This window comes from Pecten maximus, chromosome 8, assembly GCF_902652985.1.
Source record: "Pecten maximus chromosome 8, xPecMax1.1, whole genome shotgun sequence".
NCBI classification, from domain to species: domain Eukaryota; kingdom Metazoa; phylum Mollusca; class Bivalvia; order Pectinida; family Pectinidae; genus Pecten; species Pecten maximus.
The window spans coordinates 10,107,012-10,125,313 of NC_047022.1; the positions used below are offsets into that span (position 1 = coordinate 10,107,012).

The window sequence follows — 18,302 nt, forward strand, 5'->3', positions numbered from 1 at the left end:
AGGGGGCCTTGATAGCTCAGTCAGTCAGAGTGACCGTTACTTAACCTCAGATGAGGGGGCCTTGATAGCTCAGTCAGTCAGAGAGACGTTACTTAACCTCAGATGAGGGGCCTTGATAGCTCAGTCAGTCAGAGAGACGGTTACTTAACCTCAGATGAGGGGGCCTTGATAGCTGTCAGTCAGTCAGAGTGACCGTTACTTAACCTCAGATGAGGGGGCCTTGATAGCTCAGTCAGTCAGAGTGACCGTTACTTAACCTCAGATGAGGGGGCCTTGATAGCTCAGTCAGTCAGAGAGACGGTTACTTAACCTCAGATGAGGGGGCCTTGATAGCTCAGTCAGTCAGAGAGACGGTTACTTAACCTCAGATGAGGGGGCCTTGATAGCTCAGTCAGTCAGAGTGACCGTTACTTAACCTCAGATGAGGGGGCTGTGATAGCTCAGTCAGTCAGAGTGACCATTACTTAACCTCAGATGAGGGGGCTGTGATAGCTAAGTCAGTCAGAGAGACGATTACTTAACCTCAGATGAGGGGGCCTTGATAGCTCAGTCGGTTAGAGTGCCGAACCTCAGATGAGGGGGCCTTGATAGCTCAGTCAGTCATAGAGACGGTTACTTAACCTCAGATGAGGGGGCTGTGATAGCTCAGTCAGTCAGAGAGACGATTACTTAACCTCAGATGAGGGGGCCTTGATAGCTCAGTCAGTCAGAGAGACGGTTACTTAACCTCAGATGAGGGGGCCTTGATAGCTCAGTCAGTCAGAGAGACGGTTACTTAACCTCAGATGAGGGGCCTTGATAGCTCAGTCAGTCAGAGAGATGGTTACTTAACCTCAGATGAGGGGGCTGTGATAGCTCAGTCAGTCAGAGTGACCATTACTTAACCTCAGATGAGGGGGCTGTGATAGCTAAGTCAGTCAGAGAGACGATTACTTAACCTCAGATGAGGGGGCCTTGATAGCTCAGTCGGTTAGAGTGCCGAACTTCTGATGAGGGGTCTTTGATAGCTCTGTTGGTTAGAATGAGGGTTACTTAACTTCATATGAGGGGACCATGATAGCTTTGTTGGTTAGAGTGACGGTTACTTAACCTCAGATGAGGGGGCCATGATAGCTCAGTCAGTCAGAGTGACGGTTACTTAACCTCAGATGAGGGGGCCTTGATAGCTGTCAGTCATAGAGACGGTTACTTAACCTCAGATGAGGGGGCCGTGATAGCTCAGTCAGTCAGAGAGACGGTTACTTAACCTCAGATGAGGGGGCCTTGATAGCTCAGTCAGTCAGAGAGTCGGTTACTTAACCTCAGATGAGGGGGCCTTGATAGCTCAGTCAGTCAGAGAGTCGGTTACTTAACCTCAGATGAGGGGGCCTTGATAGCTCAGTCAGTCAGAGAGACGGTTACTTAACCTCAGATGAGGGGGCCTTGATAGCTCAGTCAGTCAGAGTGACGGTTACTTAACCTCAGATGAGGGGGCCATGATAGCTCAGTCAGTCAGAGACACGGTTACTTAACCTCAGATGAGGGGGCCTTGATAGCTCAGTCAGTCAGAGAGACGGTTACTTAACCTCAGATGAGGGGGCCTTGATAGCTGTCAGTCAGAGAGACGGTTACTTAACCTCAGATGAAGGGGCCTTGATAGCTCAGTCAGTCAGAGTGACCGTTACTTAACCTCAGATGAGGGGGCCTTGATAGCTCAGTCAGTCAGAGAGACGTTACTTAACCTCAGATGAGGGGGCCGTGATAGCTCAGTCAGTCAGAGAGACGGTTACTTAACCTCAGATGAGGGGCCTTGATAGCTCAGTCAGTCAGAGAGACGGTTACTTAACCTCAGATGAGGGGGCCTTGATAGCTAAGTCAGTCAGAGAGACGGTTACTTAACCTCAGATGAGGGGGCCTTGATAGCTCAGTCAGTCAGAGAGACGGTTACTTAACCTCAGATGAGGGGCCTTGATAGCTCAGTCAGTCAGAGAGACGGTTACTTAACCTCAGATGAGGGGGCCTTGATAGCTCAGTCAGTCAGAGAGACGGTTACTTAACCTCAGATGAGGGGGCCTTGATAGCTCAGTCAGTCAGAGTGACCGTTACTTAACCTCAGATGAGGGGGCTGTGATAGCTCAGTCAGTCAGAGTGACCGTTACTTAACCTCAGATGAGGGGGCTGTGATAGCTAAGTCAGTCAGAGAGACGATTACTTAACCTCAGATGAGGGGGCCTTGATAGCTCAGTCAGTCAGAGAGATGGTTACTTAACCTCAGATGAGGGGGCCATGATAGCTCAGTCAGTCAGAGTGACCGTTACTTAACCTCAGATGAGGGGGCCTTGATAGCTGTCAGTCAGAGTGACGGTTACTTAACCTCAGATGAGGGGGCCTTGATAGCTCAGTCAGTCAATGACGGTTACTTAACCTCAGATGAGGGGGCCATGATAGCTCAGTCAGTCAGAGAGACGGTTACTTAACCCCTCAGATGAGGGGGCTGTGATAGCTCAGTCAGTCAGAGAGACGGTTACTTAACCTCAGATGAGGGGTCCATGATAGCTCAGTCAGTCAGATAGACGGTTACTTAACCTCAGATGAGGGGGCTGTGATAGCTCAGTCAGTCAGAGTGACGGTTACTTAACCTCAGATGAGGGGGCCTTGATAGCTCAGTCAGTCAGAGTGACGGTTACTTAACCTCAGATGAGGGGGCCTTGATAGCTCAGTCAGTCAAAGAGACGGTTACTTAACCTCAGATGAGGGGGCCTTGATAGCTCAGTCAGTCAGAGTGAGGGTTACTTAACCTCAGATGAGGGGGCCTTGATAGCTCAGTCAGTCAGAGAGATGGTTACTTAACCTCAGATGAGGGGGCCTTGATAGCTCAGTCAGTCAGAGAGACGTTACTTAACCTCAGATGAGGGGCCTTGATAGCTCAGTCAGTCAGAGAGACGGTTACTTAACCTCAGATGAGGGGGCCTTGATAGCTCAGTCAGTCAGAGTGACCGTTACTTAACCTCAGATGAGGGGCCTTGATAGCTCAGTCAGTCAGAGAGACGTTACTTAACCTCAGATGAGGGGGCCTTGATAGCTCAGTCAGTCAGAGAGACGGTTACTTAACCTCAGATGAGGGGGCTGTGATAGCTCAGTCAGTCAGAGTGACCGTTACTTAACCTCAGATGAGGGGGCTGTAATAGCTAAGTCAGTCAGAGAGACGATTACTTAACCTCAGATGAGGGGGCCTTGATAGCTCAGTCAGTCAGAGAGATGGTTACTTAACCTCAGATGAGGGGGCCATGATAGCTCAGTCAGTCAGAGTGACCGTTACTTAACCTCAGATGAGGGGGCCTTGATAGCTCAGTCAGTCAATGACGGTTACTTAACCCCTCAGATGAGGGGGCCATGATAGCTCAGTCAGTCAGAGAGATGGTTACTTAACCTCAGATGAGGGGGTCATGATAGCTCAGTCAGTCAGAGAGACGGTTACTTAACCTCAGATGAGGGGGCCTTGATAGCTCAGTCAGTCATAGAGACGGTTACTTAACCTCAGATGAGGGGGCCTTGATAGCTAAGTCAGTCAGAGAGACGATTACTTAACCTCAGATGAGGGGGCCTTGATAGCTCAGTCAGTCAGAGAGACGGTTACTTAACCTCAGATGAGGGGGCCTTGATAGCTCAGTCAGTCAGAGAGACGGTTACTTAACCTCAGATGAGGGGCCTTGATAGCTCAGTCAGTCAGAGAGATGGTTACTTAACCTCAGATGAGGGGGCCATGATAGCTCACTCAGTCAGAGTGACGGTTACTTAACCTCAGATGAGGGGGCCTTGATAGCTGTCAGTCATAGAGATGGTTACTTAACCTCAGATGAGGGGGCCGTGATAGCTCAGTCAGTCAGAGAGACGGTTACTTAACCTCAGATGAGGGGGCCTTGATAGCTCAGTCAGTCAGAGAGTCGGTTACTTAACCTCAGATGAGGGGGCCTTGATAGCTCAGTCAGTCAGAGAGACGGTTACTTAACCTCAGATGAGGGGGCCTTGATAGCTCAGTCAGTCATAGAGACGGTTACTTAACCTCAGATGAGGGGGCCTTGATAGCTCAGTCAGTCAGAGAGACGATTACTTAACCTCAGATGAGGGGGCCTTGATAGCTCAGTCAGTCAGAGAGACGGTTACTTAACCTCAGATGAGGGGGCCTTGATAGCTCAGTCAGTCAGAGAGACGGTTACTTAACCTCAGATGAGGGGCCTTGATAGCTCAGTCAGTCAGAGAGATGGTTACTTAACCTCAGATGAGGGGGCCATGATAGCTCAGTCAGTCAGAGTGAAGGTTACTTAACCTCAGATGAGGGGGCCTTGATAGCTGTCAGTCATAGAGACGGTTACTTAACCTCAGATGAGGGGGCCGTGATAGCTCAGTCAGTCAGAGAGACGGTTACTTAACCTCAGATGAGGGGGCCTTGATAGCTCAGTCAGTCAGAGAGTCGGTTACTTAACCTCAGATGAGGGGGCCTTGATAGCTCAGTCAGTCAGAGAGACGGTTACTTAACCTCAGATGAGGGGGCCTTGATAGCTCAGTCAGTCAGAGAGACGGTTACTTAACCTCAGATGAGGGGGCCTTGATAGCTCAGTCAGTCAGAGTGACGGTTACTTAACCTCAGATGAGGGGGCCATGATAGCTCAGTCAGTCAGAGAGACGGTTACTTAACCTCAGATGAGGGGGCCTTGATAGCTCAGTCAGTCAGAGAGACGGTTACTTAACCTCAGATGAGGGGGCCTTGATAGCTGTCAGTCAGAGAGACGGTTACTTAACCTCAGATGAGGGGGCCTTGATAGCTCAGTCAGTCAGAGTGACCGTTACTTAACCTCAGATGAGGGGGCCTTGATAGCTCAGTCAGTCAGAGAGACGTTACTTAACCTCAGATGAGGGGCCTTGATAGCTCAGTCAGTCAGAGAGACGGTTACTTAACCTCAGATGAGGGGGCCTTGATAGCTGTCAGTCAGTCAGAGTGACCGTTACTTAACCTCAGATGAGGGGGCCTTGATAGCTCAGTCAGTCAGAGTGACCGTTACTTAACCTCAGATGAGGGGGCCTTGATAGCTCAGTCAGTCAGAGAGACGGTTACTTAACCTCAGATGAAGGGGCCTTGATAGCTCAGTCAGTCAGAGAGACGGTTACTTAACCTCAGATGAGGGGGCCTTGATAGCTCAGTCAGTCAGAGTGACCGTTACTTAACCTCAGATGAGGGGGCTGTGATAGCTCAGTCAGTCAGAGTGACCATTACTTAACCTCAGATGAGGGGGCTGTGATAGCTAAGTCAGTCAGAGAGACGATTACTTAACCTCAGATGAGGGGGCCTTGATAGCTCAGTCGGTTAGAGTGCCGAACTTCTGATGAGGGGTCTTTGATAGCTCTGTTGGTTAGAGTGAGGGTTACTTAACCTCAGATGAGGGGGCCATGATAGCTTTGTTGGTTAGAGTGAGGGTTACTTAACTTCATATGAGGGGACCATGATAGCTCAGTCGGTTAGAGTGCCGAACTTCTGATGAGGGGTCCATGATAGCTCTGTTGGTTAGAGTGACGGTTACTTAACTTCATATGAGGGGGCCTTGATAGCTCAGTCAGTCACAGTAACGGCTATTTAACTTCAGTTGAGGGGGCCATGATAGCTCAGTTGGTTAAATCGCCAGCCATGTAAGGTCAGATGAAGATCTAAGGTGTATGGTTTGATGCTTCCTACCCATGTTGATCGGATTGTGTCTCGGTAAGCTGAGAAACCCTTAGCTCCTTAGGAAAGACACTTTATTCTTGTTTCAATGAATATTCATGAGCTCATGGAATCACTGTTCCTTGTTTCAATGAATATTCATGGCCTCATGGAATCACTGTTCCTCGTTTCAATGAATATTCATGAGCTCATGGAATCAATTACTGTTGTATAGTCTATGTAATCAGTGAAAATTATATTTTAGCTCTGTCCAATAACACTCCTCCAGACAGCCAACAGGAGCGTAACAATCCCTCACCGATGTCCACTCACTCTCAGTCGGATACATCCTCTACGGTGTCTGCAGACTCCACACGCTCTCGAAGCTTTTCCCACGGAACAACACCTCCTCAGAGTGGATACGGAAGTCACGGGACCACACCTCCACAGGGGGGCTATGGAGGGCATGGGCTGAAGTGGAAGAAAGCCCAAATCCAGGTGGGTTCTTGCTCATTACATGGGGTAAATATAGGATCTTACCGTTAAGATTATTTCATATGTGATTTATGAAGTAAGTTTTTACCAAGGCAAGGTTAGGAAAAAATTGAAACTTTGATGTGTTTCATGAAATCTCATTTAAAATAAAAATTGATTTAAGATACTTTTTATCACATCACTCAGAAAATTAGCATTTTTGCAAGTTTAAAAGTCAAAATATGGAGGAAAAAATCAAATGGAGATGGCCATTTTGTTGCACCATTTCCAATGCATGACCTGTCTTTGTCCACTTGTCAATTTCTGACTGGTGAAGTCAATGACAATACAACATGTTATAATAGTGCATTAATGATATACTGTAAAAGTACATATTTTAGTGGTATCTTATTTTAGCATTTTTCACCTGGAAGCATTCCGCTAAAATATGATTGCCCTAATTGTAGTTTATCTACATTGGTTTCTATCATAATGGCAATCATTGTTAGTGTGCTTATTCATCATTTTGCTAATCTGTTTGGTTTGGTTTTGCGCTATGGAAAATTTTTTTCGCAGGGATGATATTTTTGTTTTTTTTTGCGGGCCATTCATGTGGTCGTGAAAATTTTATCCATGAAATAATAACTCACAGGTAAAAATTAACTGCGAAAGAAACTGTTATTAAGGCTGTTGTCATATTGTATGATCATTAGCCGACTGGGAATATTCGATTCCCACAGGTCGGTCGTACAGGTTAACTAAAGCACTGGGGTCAGTTCACAGTTGCATGTTTACAAACAACTAATGCATAATTGTCAAACACTTTGTTATTCAACATTGGGAGCAGTATCCGCAAAATTTAGATATCCTTTTATAGCCAGATCGTGAAATCCGTTAAAATTTGATTGTTTTGTTTTAAATGAAAATCCCGAAAATTTTAACCCGCAACAATAACCAGCTGTACGGTATGCAAAACTATTACATTGTTAGATTCACTGCATAACAGGTTGATTATGGGATAACGTGAAATAGAGAATTCCGATTTATGATACATTGTATATGCTACATTAATCTTTGGGGCTGCGGTGGCCGAGCGGTTAAGGTGTCCTGACACTTTATCACTAGCCCTCCGCCTCTGGGTTGTCTGGTACTGACCGTAGGCTGGTGGTTTTTATCCGGATATTTCAGCTTTCCTCCACTTAAAAAACATGCCATGTTCTTAAAGGACCCTGTTAATAGGATGTTAAACTAAATAAACCAAACATTAATCTGATTTTGTTTTACAAGAGTTCCACATGATCATTTACCAATTGTCCTCTTGAATAGGAAGCTGAGAGAGAGATGGCCAGCAGCTCTGGACAGACTGAGGCCTCCCAATCGATGTCTGGTGGTACTCCTCACGGGGACGACCGACCGTCTCACCCACAAGATGTCGCGCAAGAATCAACAGAGCGGAAACACCACACACCTGACCAGTCACATTCACCGAGGCTGCGTTCTCCGCACATCAGTGGTCTCTCCGACCCGAAATCTCCAATGGGTGAGTTTTACCGGAGTGAATATCACAGTATGTCAATGGTAGATTTGTCAAAATAAACTTATGAAGTACACAGCCTTATTAGAACTGAAGAAAATATCATTAGGCAGCAGGCTTAATGAAATGCTCATCACTATCGGACAGTGATGAGGGCATCTGTGTCATATGACCCTTGTAAGTTGTTTTTTATCAATTTTGTTTTCCCTCTATATTCATATAAAGGCAATTTTAGGCTGCAGACCTTTTAAGGTATTGGAAGGTTTTGAAATTGATACTAAGTTAGACTTGCAGAAAAATATTAATACACCAAGTAGCATGCATGACTGGCAGCGTCTTGGATCAAAATTTCAGTAGTGACTTCATGAAATCAAAAGATATATTTCTTTTGTATATAGCTCTTCTATGTAAGAAATCAGGAAGTTAGAAAAATGATTAAAAAATAGGAGCGCCAGGACACACAAAAGAAAAATGCTTACAAAATTAGAAATTTTCTTTGTTAGGGATGCAAGGAGTGCTTGGACACCTTAAAAACTGCACAAATGTAATTGTTTTCACCACAAAGACACTGAGATACTGTTAATGCATGTACAGTATTTGTACATTGTTTACGTACATGTATTGTCTCACTGTGCATCGTGAGGAATAAAATTTCAAATATATTCATAAAAAAAAAAAAAAAATGATTAAATGGATTTCTAACATATGTTTGTCTCCAGGCTAATTAAGGGGGAAAAAATGTTGTTCCAAGAATGGAAATTGTGGCAGATTTGCAAGCAGAATTTTTAGAAATTAGAGGCTGGATTGTATGACAGTTGAGATATATATACTGGTTCATCATTTTCATCATTTTTTGTCTTTTCTCAAAGAAGACCTTTTGATATTTGTTTCTCTTGTAATGTCCAGTGTATATAAATGGTAGAATATGTAAACTGTCGTATCTGTGTTGTAAAACTTGTTTTCTTGTTTTAACATGTTTGTACCAATTTATCATCTGGGAAAGCAATAAACCTCCACCTTTCTTCCAATTCCCATCGTGTCCCCTATGTCAGATTTTTTTGTTTTGATGAAGGATTTACTTTTCTAAACAGATTGTGAAAATGTTAGATATTTGTTTTGTGAAAATCTGCTTAGGGGGATTCTGTTAATATGAAAGTACTTGAGTTGAGTCGGCCCTGTTTCATCAACATCCTGAATTTTCTTAACATAAAAACTTTCCATAAGAAAGCGTTACAGAAGTAAAGGAAAGTTGTAAAACTGGGATGATTCTTTAAATTCTTTAATGCTTTCCTATGGAAATTTTATGTTAAGGAGTAAAGGAAATTTAAGGAAGTCAAGGATTGTTCATATTTATTCCAAAATAGTGGCAACATTATATTATAGCCCCACATGTTGAGAATGAGAGATGATTTCACAGTGCTAGTTAAATACTGACTTATAGCTCCACTGTACTAAGGTAATTCACCCATAGTTTTGAAACTCTTTTCCTCAATTAGTCCTGATGGGAAGGGAGGAATGGACTTCAGTATTATGTTGTATCTAAGGGACTTCGGTATTACATTGTATCTAAGGGACTTCAGTATTATGTTGTATCTTAGGGACTTCAGTATTATGTTGTATCTAAGGGACTTCAGTATTATGTTGTATCTAAGGGACTTCAGTATTATGTTGTATCTTAGGGACTTCAGTATTATGTTGTATCTAAGGGACTATAGTATTATGTTGTATCTAAGGGACTTTAGTATTACATTGTATCTAAGGGACTTCAGTATTATGTTGTATCTGAGGGACTTCAGTATTTTGTTGTATCTGAGGGACTTCAGTATTTTGTTGTATCTTAGGGACTTCAGTATTATGTTGTATCTGAGGGACTTCAGTATTTTGTTGTATCTTAGGGACTTCAGTATTATGTTGTATCTAAGGGACTATAGTATTATGTTGTATCTAAGGGACTTCAGTATTATGTTGTATCTAAGGGACTTCAGTATTATGTTGTATCTAAGGGACTATAGTATTATGTTGTATCTAAGGGACTTCAGTATTATGTTGTATCTAAGGGACTTCAGTATTATGTTGTATCTGAGGGACTTCAGTATTTTGTTGTATCTGAGGGACTTCAGTATTTTGTTGTATCTAAGGGACTATAGTATTATGTTGTATCTAAGGGACTTCAGTATTATGTTGTATCTAAGGGACTTTAGTATTATGTTGTATCTAAGGGACTATTGTATTATGTTGTATCTAAGGGACTTTAGTATTACATTGTATCTAAGGAACTATAGTATTACATTGTATCTGTCTGTCTAGTCCAGACTCTAACGCTAACACTGCTTCATTCTTGGGGCTTGAGTTAGGTGAGAAGGTATATCATTTATCAAAAGTAGGTCCCTACATTTTGACCTTTGACCCACATCCGATGTGAACTGAAATTTTCCTAATTGTTTCAACTGAGCTATGATTTCCCTGACAAGTATTTGTAGCTCCATTTTAATACAGTTTTCAAAATGATGAAAAATACAGTCGCCCTTCTACCCTCCTCCAAAGTAATTGTACCGCATTCTATCATCACCCCACTTTGACTGTGGATTATTGTATTGTGTTGTTATCACTTTATTATCAAATGTTTTGTAACCACATGATGATTGTAGCCTCACTCCCAAAAATAACATGTTTTAACCCTCCCCCTCCCCTTCACCACGACCAAAATGATTGTATTGTAGCCTTGCTCCTGAAAAAGTAATGTTCTGTTGCCACCCTGCCCCCCCCCCACCAATGTAATGATTGTGTTGTGTCCCTGCCCCCCACCAATGTAATGCCTGTGTTGTGGCCCTGCCCCCCACCAATGTAATGATTGTGTTGTAGCCCTGCCCCCCACCCAATGTAATGATTGTGTTGTGTCCCTGCCCCCCACCAATGTAATGCCTGTGTTGTGGCCCTGCCCCCCACCAATGTAATGATTGTGTTGTAGCCCTGCCCCCCACCCAATGTAATGATTGTGTTGTGTCCCTGCCCCCTACCAATGTAATGCCTGTGTTGTGGCCCTGCCCCCCACCAATGTAATGATTGTGTTGTAGCCCTGCCCCCCCCCCAATGTAATGATTGTGTTGTGGTCCTGCCCCCCCCCCCCACCAATGTAATGATTGTGTTGTGGCCCTGCCCCCCCCCCCCTCACCAGTGTAATGACTGTTGTGGCCCTGCCCCCTGCCCCCCACCAATGTAATGATTGTGTTGTAGCCCTGCCCCCCACCAATGTAATGATTATGTTGTAGCCCTGCCCCCCACCAATGTAATGATTATGTTGTAGCCCTACCCCCCCCCCCACCAATGTAATGATTATGTTGTAGCCCTACCCCCACCCCCCACCAATGTAATGATTATGTTGTAGCCCCACCCCCCACCAATGTAATGATTATGTTGTAGCCCTACCCCCCCCCCACCAATGTAATGATTATGTTGCAGCTCTTACCCCCCACCACCACCACCACCACCAATGTAATGATTGTGTTATTGCCCTGCCCCCCCCCCCCCCTCATCAATGTAATGGTTATGTTGTAGCCCTACCCCCCACCCACCAATGTAATGATTGTGTTATGGCCCTGCCCCCCCCCCCCCCACCAATGTAATGATTATGTTGCAGCCCTACCCCCCCCCCACCACCACCAATGTAATGATTGTGTTATGGCCCTGCCCCCCCCCCCCCCACCAATGTAATGATTATGTTGCAGCCCTACCCCCCCCCCCCCCACCACCACCAATGTAATGAGTGTGTTGTTGCCCTGCCCCCCCCCCTCATCAATGTAATGATTGTGTTGTTGCCCTGCCCCCCCTCTCCAGTGTATTGATTGTGTTGTTACCTCTCTCCCAGTGACAATGTTGTATATGCGTGTATTGTTTTGTGTTCTGTGTAGCCCCTGCTGATAGCAGCGATGTCATGCCTTCCAAGATCTCACCGCCCCGATCGCCACGCTCACGATCGGGATCTGTGACGGCCAGTCACCAGCACATCACAAGTCTCCTGTCACGCCCACAGATGAGTATGTGTTGTCACCATTTGTCTGTTTGTGTCAGCCACCTGTCAATCACATGTTAAGCTACTCCTCCATCAATGTTGTTTTCCTCCCACATTATATCATTATGATGTATTTAATGTATTTTCTCCTTACTTCGCTCATTCTAGATAACAGAGACTTCTAGGGGTCTCTGCAGGGTTTTCAAACCAGCCTTATAACATGCTGTAAATATACAGCCTTATAACATGCTATAAATGTACAGCCTTATAACATGCTATAAATGTACAACCAGGTGACATGCTGTAAATGTACTGCCTACTGACATGGTGTAAATGTACAATCTACTGACATGCTGTAAATGTACAACCTGGTTAGCCAACTGACATGCTGTAAATGTGCAGCCTTATGACATGCTGTAAATGTACTGCCTTATGACATGCTGTAAATGTGCAGCCTTATGACATGCTGTAAATGTGCAGCCTTATGACATGCTGTAAATGTACAACCTACTGACATGCTGTAAATGTACAGCCTTATGACATGCTGTAAATGTACAGCCTACTGACATGCTGTAAATATACAGCCTTATAACATGCTATAAATGTACAGCCTTATAACATGCTATAAATGTACAGCCTTATGACATGCTGTAAATGTACAGCCTACTGACTTGCTGTAAATGTAGTCTACTGGCATGCTGTAAATATACAGCCTACTGACATGCTGTAAATATACAGCCTTCTGACATGCTGTAAATATACAGCCTTATGACATGCTGTAAATATACAGCCTACTGACATGCTGTAAATATACAGCCTAATTACATGCTGTAAATATACAACCTAATTACATGCTGTAAATTTCAGCCTACTGAAATGCTGTAAATGTACAGCTTTATAACATACTGTAAATGTACAGCCTTATGACATACTTTAAATCACTTGTACTGTAATTTTATTTTAGTGACCTTCACATACAAGTTCATTAACAACCATGTAAACCAACTTGAACATTTCTTCTGCTCAAGATTGGAAAATTACATGTGTGACCCAATGGTCAATGTTTTGCTCAAACTGTGACAGATTTTCAAGGTCACATGTTTCAAAACATTTAGATGGCTTCAAAGATGCTTCAAAGACATGAAACACATTAGGAATACCCTGATTATTAACTTAAGTCTTGTTTAACAGGTGAGCAGTACAAGTCAATTGGGCCTCTTGCTAAATGTATTTAACAGGTTTAATTTGATTTTTTTTAGTTTGAATGAAGACATACAGTAGAGCCTTAAGTTATGATCATAGTTCCCAGCAAAATGAGAAGATTCTAAGAAGACTTTTATCTAATTAATGCAGCAAAGCTGTTCTTAAGAACTTATATAATGGTATATTGCTTCATGTTTTGTAGGTTTCCAATCACACAGTGAAAGTACTGGGAACTCTCCACCAACTTCAGAGTCCTCTGCTGGCCCTAAGGCAGCCAGTGTTACGTCTGATATCTCGCCACTCGATTACGTTAAGAACAAAATTGCAGAGGTACTACGCGATGACAGCATAAACGACATGCCCAAACCCCAAGGTCCACCCCGGAGTTCTCTTTCCTCCCCACAGCAGTCCAGTTCTCCCAGAGGGATGGGGACTGGAAAGCTCATTGGGCAGCTTCTTCAGCCTCAGGCAGCTGGGCTTTCAGGTTATGCTGCTTCGCAGGGGCGGGCCCTGTCACCTATGACAACCATACAGGGCGACCATATCAAAGGGCACCAAAGAGAAATTCAAGGCTCTCAAATGGGGCACCAACGGGATACACCAGGATCATCCATGGGACATCAGAGGGAAATACCTGGTTCTCAAATGGGGCACCAAAGGGAGCGGGAAATGCCCAGTTCTCAAATGGGGCACCAAAGGGAGCGAGAAATACCAGCATCTCAAATGGGGCACCAAAGGGAGCGGGAAATGCCCGGTTCTCAAATGGGGCACCAAAGGGACCGGGAAATGCCTGGTTCTCAAATGGGGCACCAACGGGACCGGGAAATGCCAGGTTCTCAAATGGGGCACCAACGGGACCGGGAAATACCTGGTTCTCAAATGGGGCACCAACGGGACCGGGAAATGCCAGGTTCTCAAATGGGGCACCAACGGGACCGGGAAATGCCAGGTTCTCAAATGGGGCACCAACGGGACCGGGAAATGCCTGGTTCTCAAATGGGGCACCAACGGGACCGGGAAATGCCTAGTTCTCAAATGGGGCACCAAAGGGACCGGGAAATGCCTGGTTCTCAAATGGGGCACCAACGAGAGAGAGAAAATTTGTCTGGACTTCAAATAGGAAATCAGCGGGAAAGGGAAAATATGTCAGGGTCCCAAATGGGGCACCAGAGGGAAAGAGCAAATATGACGGGGCCACAAATGGGGCACCAGAGAGAAAGAGAAAATATGTCGGGGCCCCAAATTAGTCACCAACAAGAAGTTTCAAGACCTCTCCCTGGACACCAAAGGGAACCTTCAGAAACATCAGGAGGTCACCTAGATTCGACTCATCAACGGGATACCCAGCCACACCTTGGTCACCAGAGAGAGGCTGGTCACCACTCCGGAGGTCAGCGTGAATCACAAGAATGGGAACAAGCAAGTCAATCGGACTCCAGTAACTATCCCACCAGCTCGACACAGTCGGGAGGAGAAGGCCAGGGCATGGACAAAGAGGGAAAACCTGGCAGTGGTACAGGGGACAAAATGTCCTCCATGCACCACCCACATCTCAGAAAGCATGGCATGTTCAGGCGGTCTCGTGTTGTGAGGGATGAGGCTGGGGGAAAGTTCACAGTGACAGCTTCTGGACGCGACCACACTAAGTCAAGTCCAACATCTGCGTCAGACATGCAGAGACCCGCCCAAGAAAAGAAAGGTCCGCGTTCCGAGTACGACTTTCCCGACAGCCCTGATGATGATCAGTTGGTGACAAAAAAGCCGAGTAGCTATATGGCTCTGTCTGGATCTACACGAAGTCCTCGACGTGGAGTTGTTGACAGTTCAGACGGACGCTCGAGCTCCCAGGGGTCATCAGAAAGTGGACGTGGTTCTGACAGTCATGTGCAGAGCTCCAGTGACAGTCGACCAGGTGAAGGACAGGATTCTGGAAGTCATGACAGCTACAGGGGTAGTTTGGAATCAAGTTTTGGACGCCCAGACCAAGGTCCAGGAGAAGCAAAGATGTCTCGACGATCATCCAAACACGATTCTGAAGGTGACGAAAGTTCCAACATTTCCCATCCGAGCGTGGATAGCACACATGCAGACAGAATGGTCATTGATGAAATCGCTGGTGTTGACAGTTCGTCTGGAGGTGATGTGACATCAGCGCCATCAATGCCAGAACGTCCAAGGTCATCGCGGTCATCTAGGGATAGCGACAACAGTCCACGCAGCACAACAGAAAACCTGGAGGCTGGAGAATTTGTTTCGTCCCAGGGACGGAGCCAAGAAAATATGGGAGGGTCTCTAGGCTTTCCTCACAGGTCACGTAGTCCTCGGGGAGGTGGGCTAGGAGGGGACATGCACTACCAAAGCTCTGAGGCCCATCCAAGTGTGGAGTCCTCATCTTCAAGCATTGGCTCTGGGTCAACAGGTGGGGTGCCTTTTCCCAGTGGTCAACATTCTGAAGCTGACCGGTCAGGTTATAATCCACGTGTCGTGGAACCTGTTCTCCTTAGGTCATCCAAATATGACGATCTGTCAGATGACGATGATTGAAGATATATAGATATATATTGAAGATATAGCAAAGTACTGGTGTTTTTCAGTCAAAGATGTGTACAAGAGATGCTGTTCGGCATAGACTCAGAAAGTTGTCAGAAAAGACTGAAAACATGTATATAAACTGTGAATACTGGAGGAGAGTCAAATATTTCAAGAAATTGTTTGTTCTTCTGTCTTCACAAACTGACTTGTCGGAAGTAAGAGACAAATTTAGTGCTCAGATAATGTGTTTGTGTCAGTGTTGTTTGTTTACTCAAAACCCCGATTTTCAACTTGAAGAAAATGAAGACTGTGTCAAGCTAAAGAAGAAACTTTTCAAAGCCAAAACATTTATTTTTCATTTAAAAAAAAAAGAATAAGAAAATTTAGATATTGGTTCAATAAATATGTTAATGCAATCTTCAGGAATTTGTACAGTCATAGTAAAACTCATCCTCATGAACTGTTTGGCCAGATAAAGCATATGTATACATGTACATTGTTATATTTATATACTGTCTAGATTTAGCTTTTTTTTCTTCTAAATATTCAGAATGTAAATCTGTAAATTCAGTGCATAATTTCGAATCAAGTGCTGTCTAGATTTACACATTAAGATGTTTTGTTTCTCTAATTCTAAAAACTAAAAAATGTGCATTTTATATGCCTACATTGCAAGTGTATTTGTTGAATTGGTGCTGCTACAATGTTTGTTTACTATATATACCAATTGTGTGGTAAAATGATATGGCAGAATTTAGAAGCCTCGAATTCGTGAGGCATCAAATAAAATCGGACAGCGAAGTTACTAAAGTACTGTGTACTACCAAAGATCAGGTTTAAATATTTTGACATTCACAGATATCCGATTCTATAAGTAATTCAAATTGTTTAATATCTTAATTGAATATTTTGCAGACTGTGGCTTTACAATTGAAATACTTTTTGTCTTACCATGACAAAAGAATTTGTATTTATATATATTTTTTTTTTTTTGGTGGGTGGGGGTGGATGGGGAATGGGGACATGTGTTCATTTTGAGGTTGTGTGTAGCTCTGTTTCAAATATAACACTTTAGCAACCAAATTTTGTGTAAATTTGGTAGATTTATTCATTTGTCCACAGACTTCTCATTTTCTACATTTCAATATATACAATATTCTTTGACATTAACAAATGGGTTTTTGACTCATACTGATTATTTTTTAAGACTTAGTAATATTAGGAAGACAACATGATCTACCATTCCACCGATTTCTGGTGTCATTCATAGGTTATTGTAAAAGAAAATTTTACTCAAGGTAAGGCAATTGAATGGAAGATAATAGTAAATTAATGGTTTTAATTCATCCAATTCCTCCCAAAAAACTTATTGCATTTTAGCATTATCCTCATCAAACTCGAGTTTTGTTATTGCAGAGTGAAAATATCAACATGATCATGAACAAAAAACATTATCATATTAATTGTTTTAAAAGTACTCAATAGATAATGATCACTTTCCCTAATCTAAGATTTGATAGAATTATATTTTTCTTAATACTTTTTCATGTTATCTTAAAAAGTTAACAACTAGATTAGAAAATATTGATTTGTTCATGTTTATTTTATGCTATAAGTTGTAAAATGAAGACATTTTGATGCTGAAGGCTTTCTTTTCATTGAATTCATACATTTCATGGTTAATCATTTAAAATCATGTCTGATCAGGGAATCGAACCCCAGCCACCTTGATGAAAGGCAAGTGTGTTACCACTGTGCCACACGACCACCCACAATCATATCAGATGAATCTAATTATTAAACAAACACCTTCACCTATTTGGTTCAAAATATTTTACATTCTTGATTTTTTCTTCTTCTTTAATATATATGTTAATAATTTTAAAAAAAATGTATAATTTTAAAGAGACAGTGAATTCAGGATTGTCAAATTTGGTAAAAAAAAATGTCCCCCGTCAAGTAATGAATATCAATAATGCTGTTGATTAAATAAAAAAGTACATGTACAATGTATGTCACTTCCATAAATTATGCAGTTTTACATGCATAGTTGAGTGAGAAAACTATTGTTTTAAAGTAAAATCACCTGTCACAATAGCATTTGATATAATTTTACCACAGTACAACCAAGTACAGTAAAAAAGGAAATTGACGCTGATAAATGGGTGGATCGATCACGAAAATTACCCCCAAGCGTATAGTTTACATATCGAAATTGCGAAATTAATGCCCTTCGAAAGCAACCACATTTAAGATACAGTTTACAATCTAAGAGGCAGTTTTTAAGTGCACCATAAATGTTATATATTACATTTATTTTCATCTTTGTTTTAACTGAAAATTCAATATTTAAAAAGCCTGCTTCACGGTCACCTTTACTATGTAAAATGTATTCATATTTATGAATGGTTTAAAAAAAAGTTTGCTGTTTTTATCAAGAACAGAAAATTAGTGGCAACTCAAAAGAAAAGAAGTGATGTGCCACTTTCATCTTTACTGTGTAAAATGTACTCATATTTGTTGGTTTATAAAACCAAATTATTTCAAAATTTCATTCATGTTGTCAGTTTTCCATATTTGGTTATTACGTCCATATATGGTGTTGTCAGAACTGTATGATCCCTGATCATGACCCCTTCCATTAATTAGTATGTAAAACAGGTTTTTATTAATATCATGGTTATTGTATTGATAAATAGTGTCAACATTAGCACATTAAAAAATAAAAAGATGTTAGAAAACAGTTGAGTTTTTGTAATCTTTCATTTTTCTTAGGTTGCTTTCTAATCATATACTGTAAAATCAGTTGTTTTTTTTGGGCACTTGATTTCATGGATTTGTAAAGCCTTCCATCTGATGACGGTGGATTAAAAATA

The 18,302-nt window shown here is 42.8% G+C and overlaps 1 protein-coding gene across 6 annotated transcripts in view; it reads left to right on the top strand.

Annotated features, from left to right (window-relative positions):
* The window catches only part of LOC117332448, an 84,183-nt gene extending 66,014 nt beyond the window's left edge, over positions 1 to 18,169 (top strand). For 5 of the 6 annotated variants that reach the window (XM_033891351.1, XM_033891353.1, XM_033891352.1 and 2 more), the window contains 4 exons: positions 5,940 to 6,172; positions 7,475 to 7,688; positions 11,591 to 11,716; positions 13,097 to 18,169. In XM_033891351.1, the coding sequence (XP_033747242.1) occupies positions 5,940 to 6,172; positions 7,475 to 7,688; positions 11,591 to 11,716; positions 13,097 to 15,438 (2,915 nt within the window). In that variant the 3' untranslated portion in view covers positions 15,439 to 18,169. The remainder of the gene's footprint in view (positions 1 to 5,939; positions 6,173 to 7,474; positions 7,689 to 11,590; positions 11,717 to 13,096) is intronic. The other variant, XM_033891354.1, reaches the window with a different exon arrangement.
* The last annotated feature ends 133 nt before the right edge of the window (positions 18,170 to 18,302 follow it).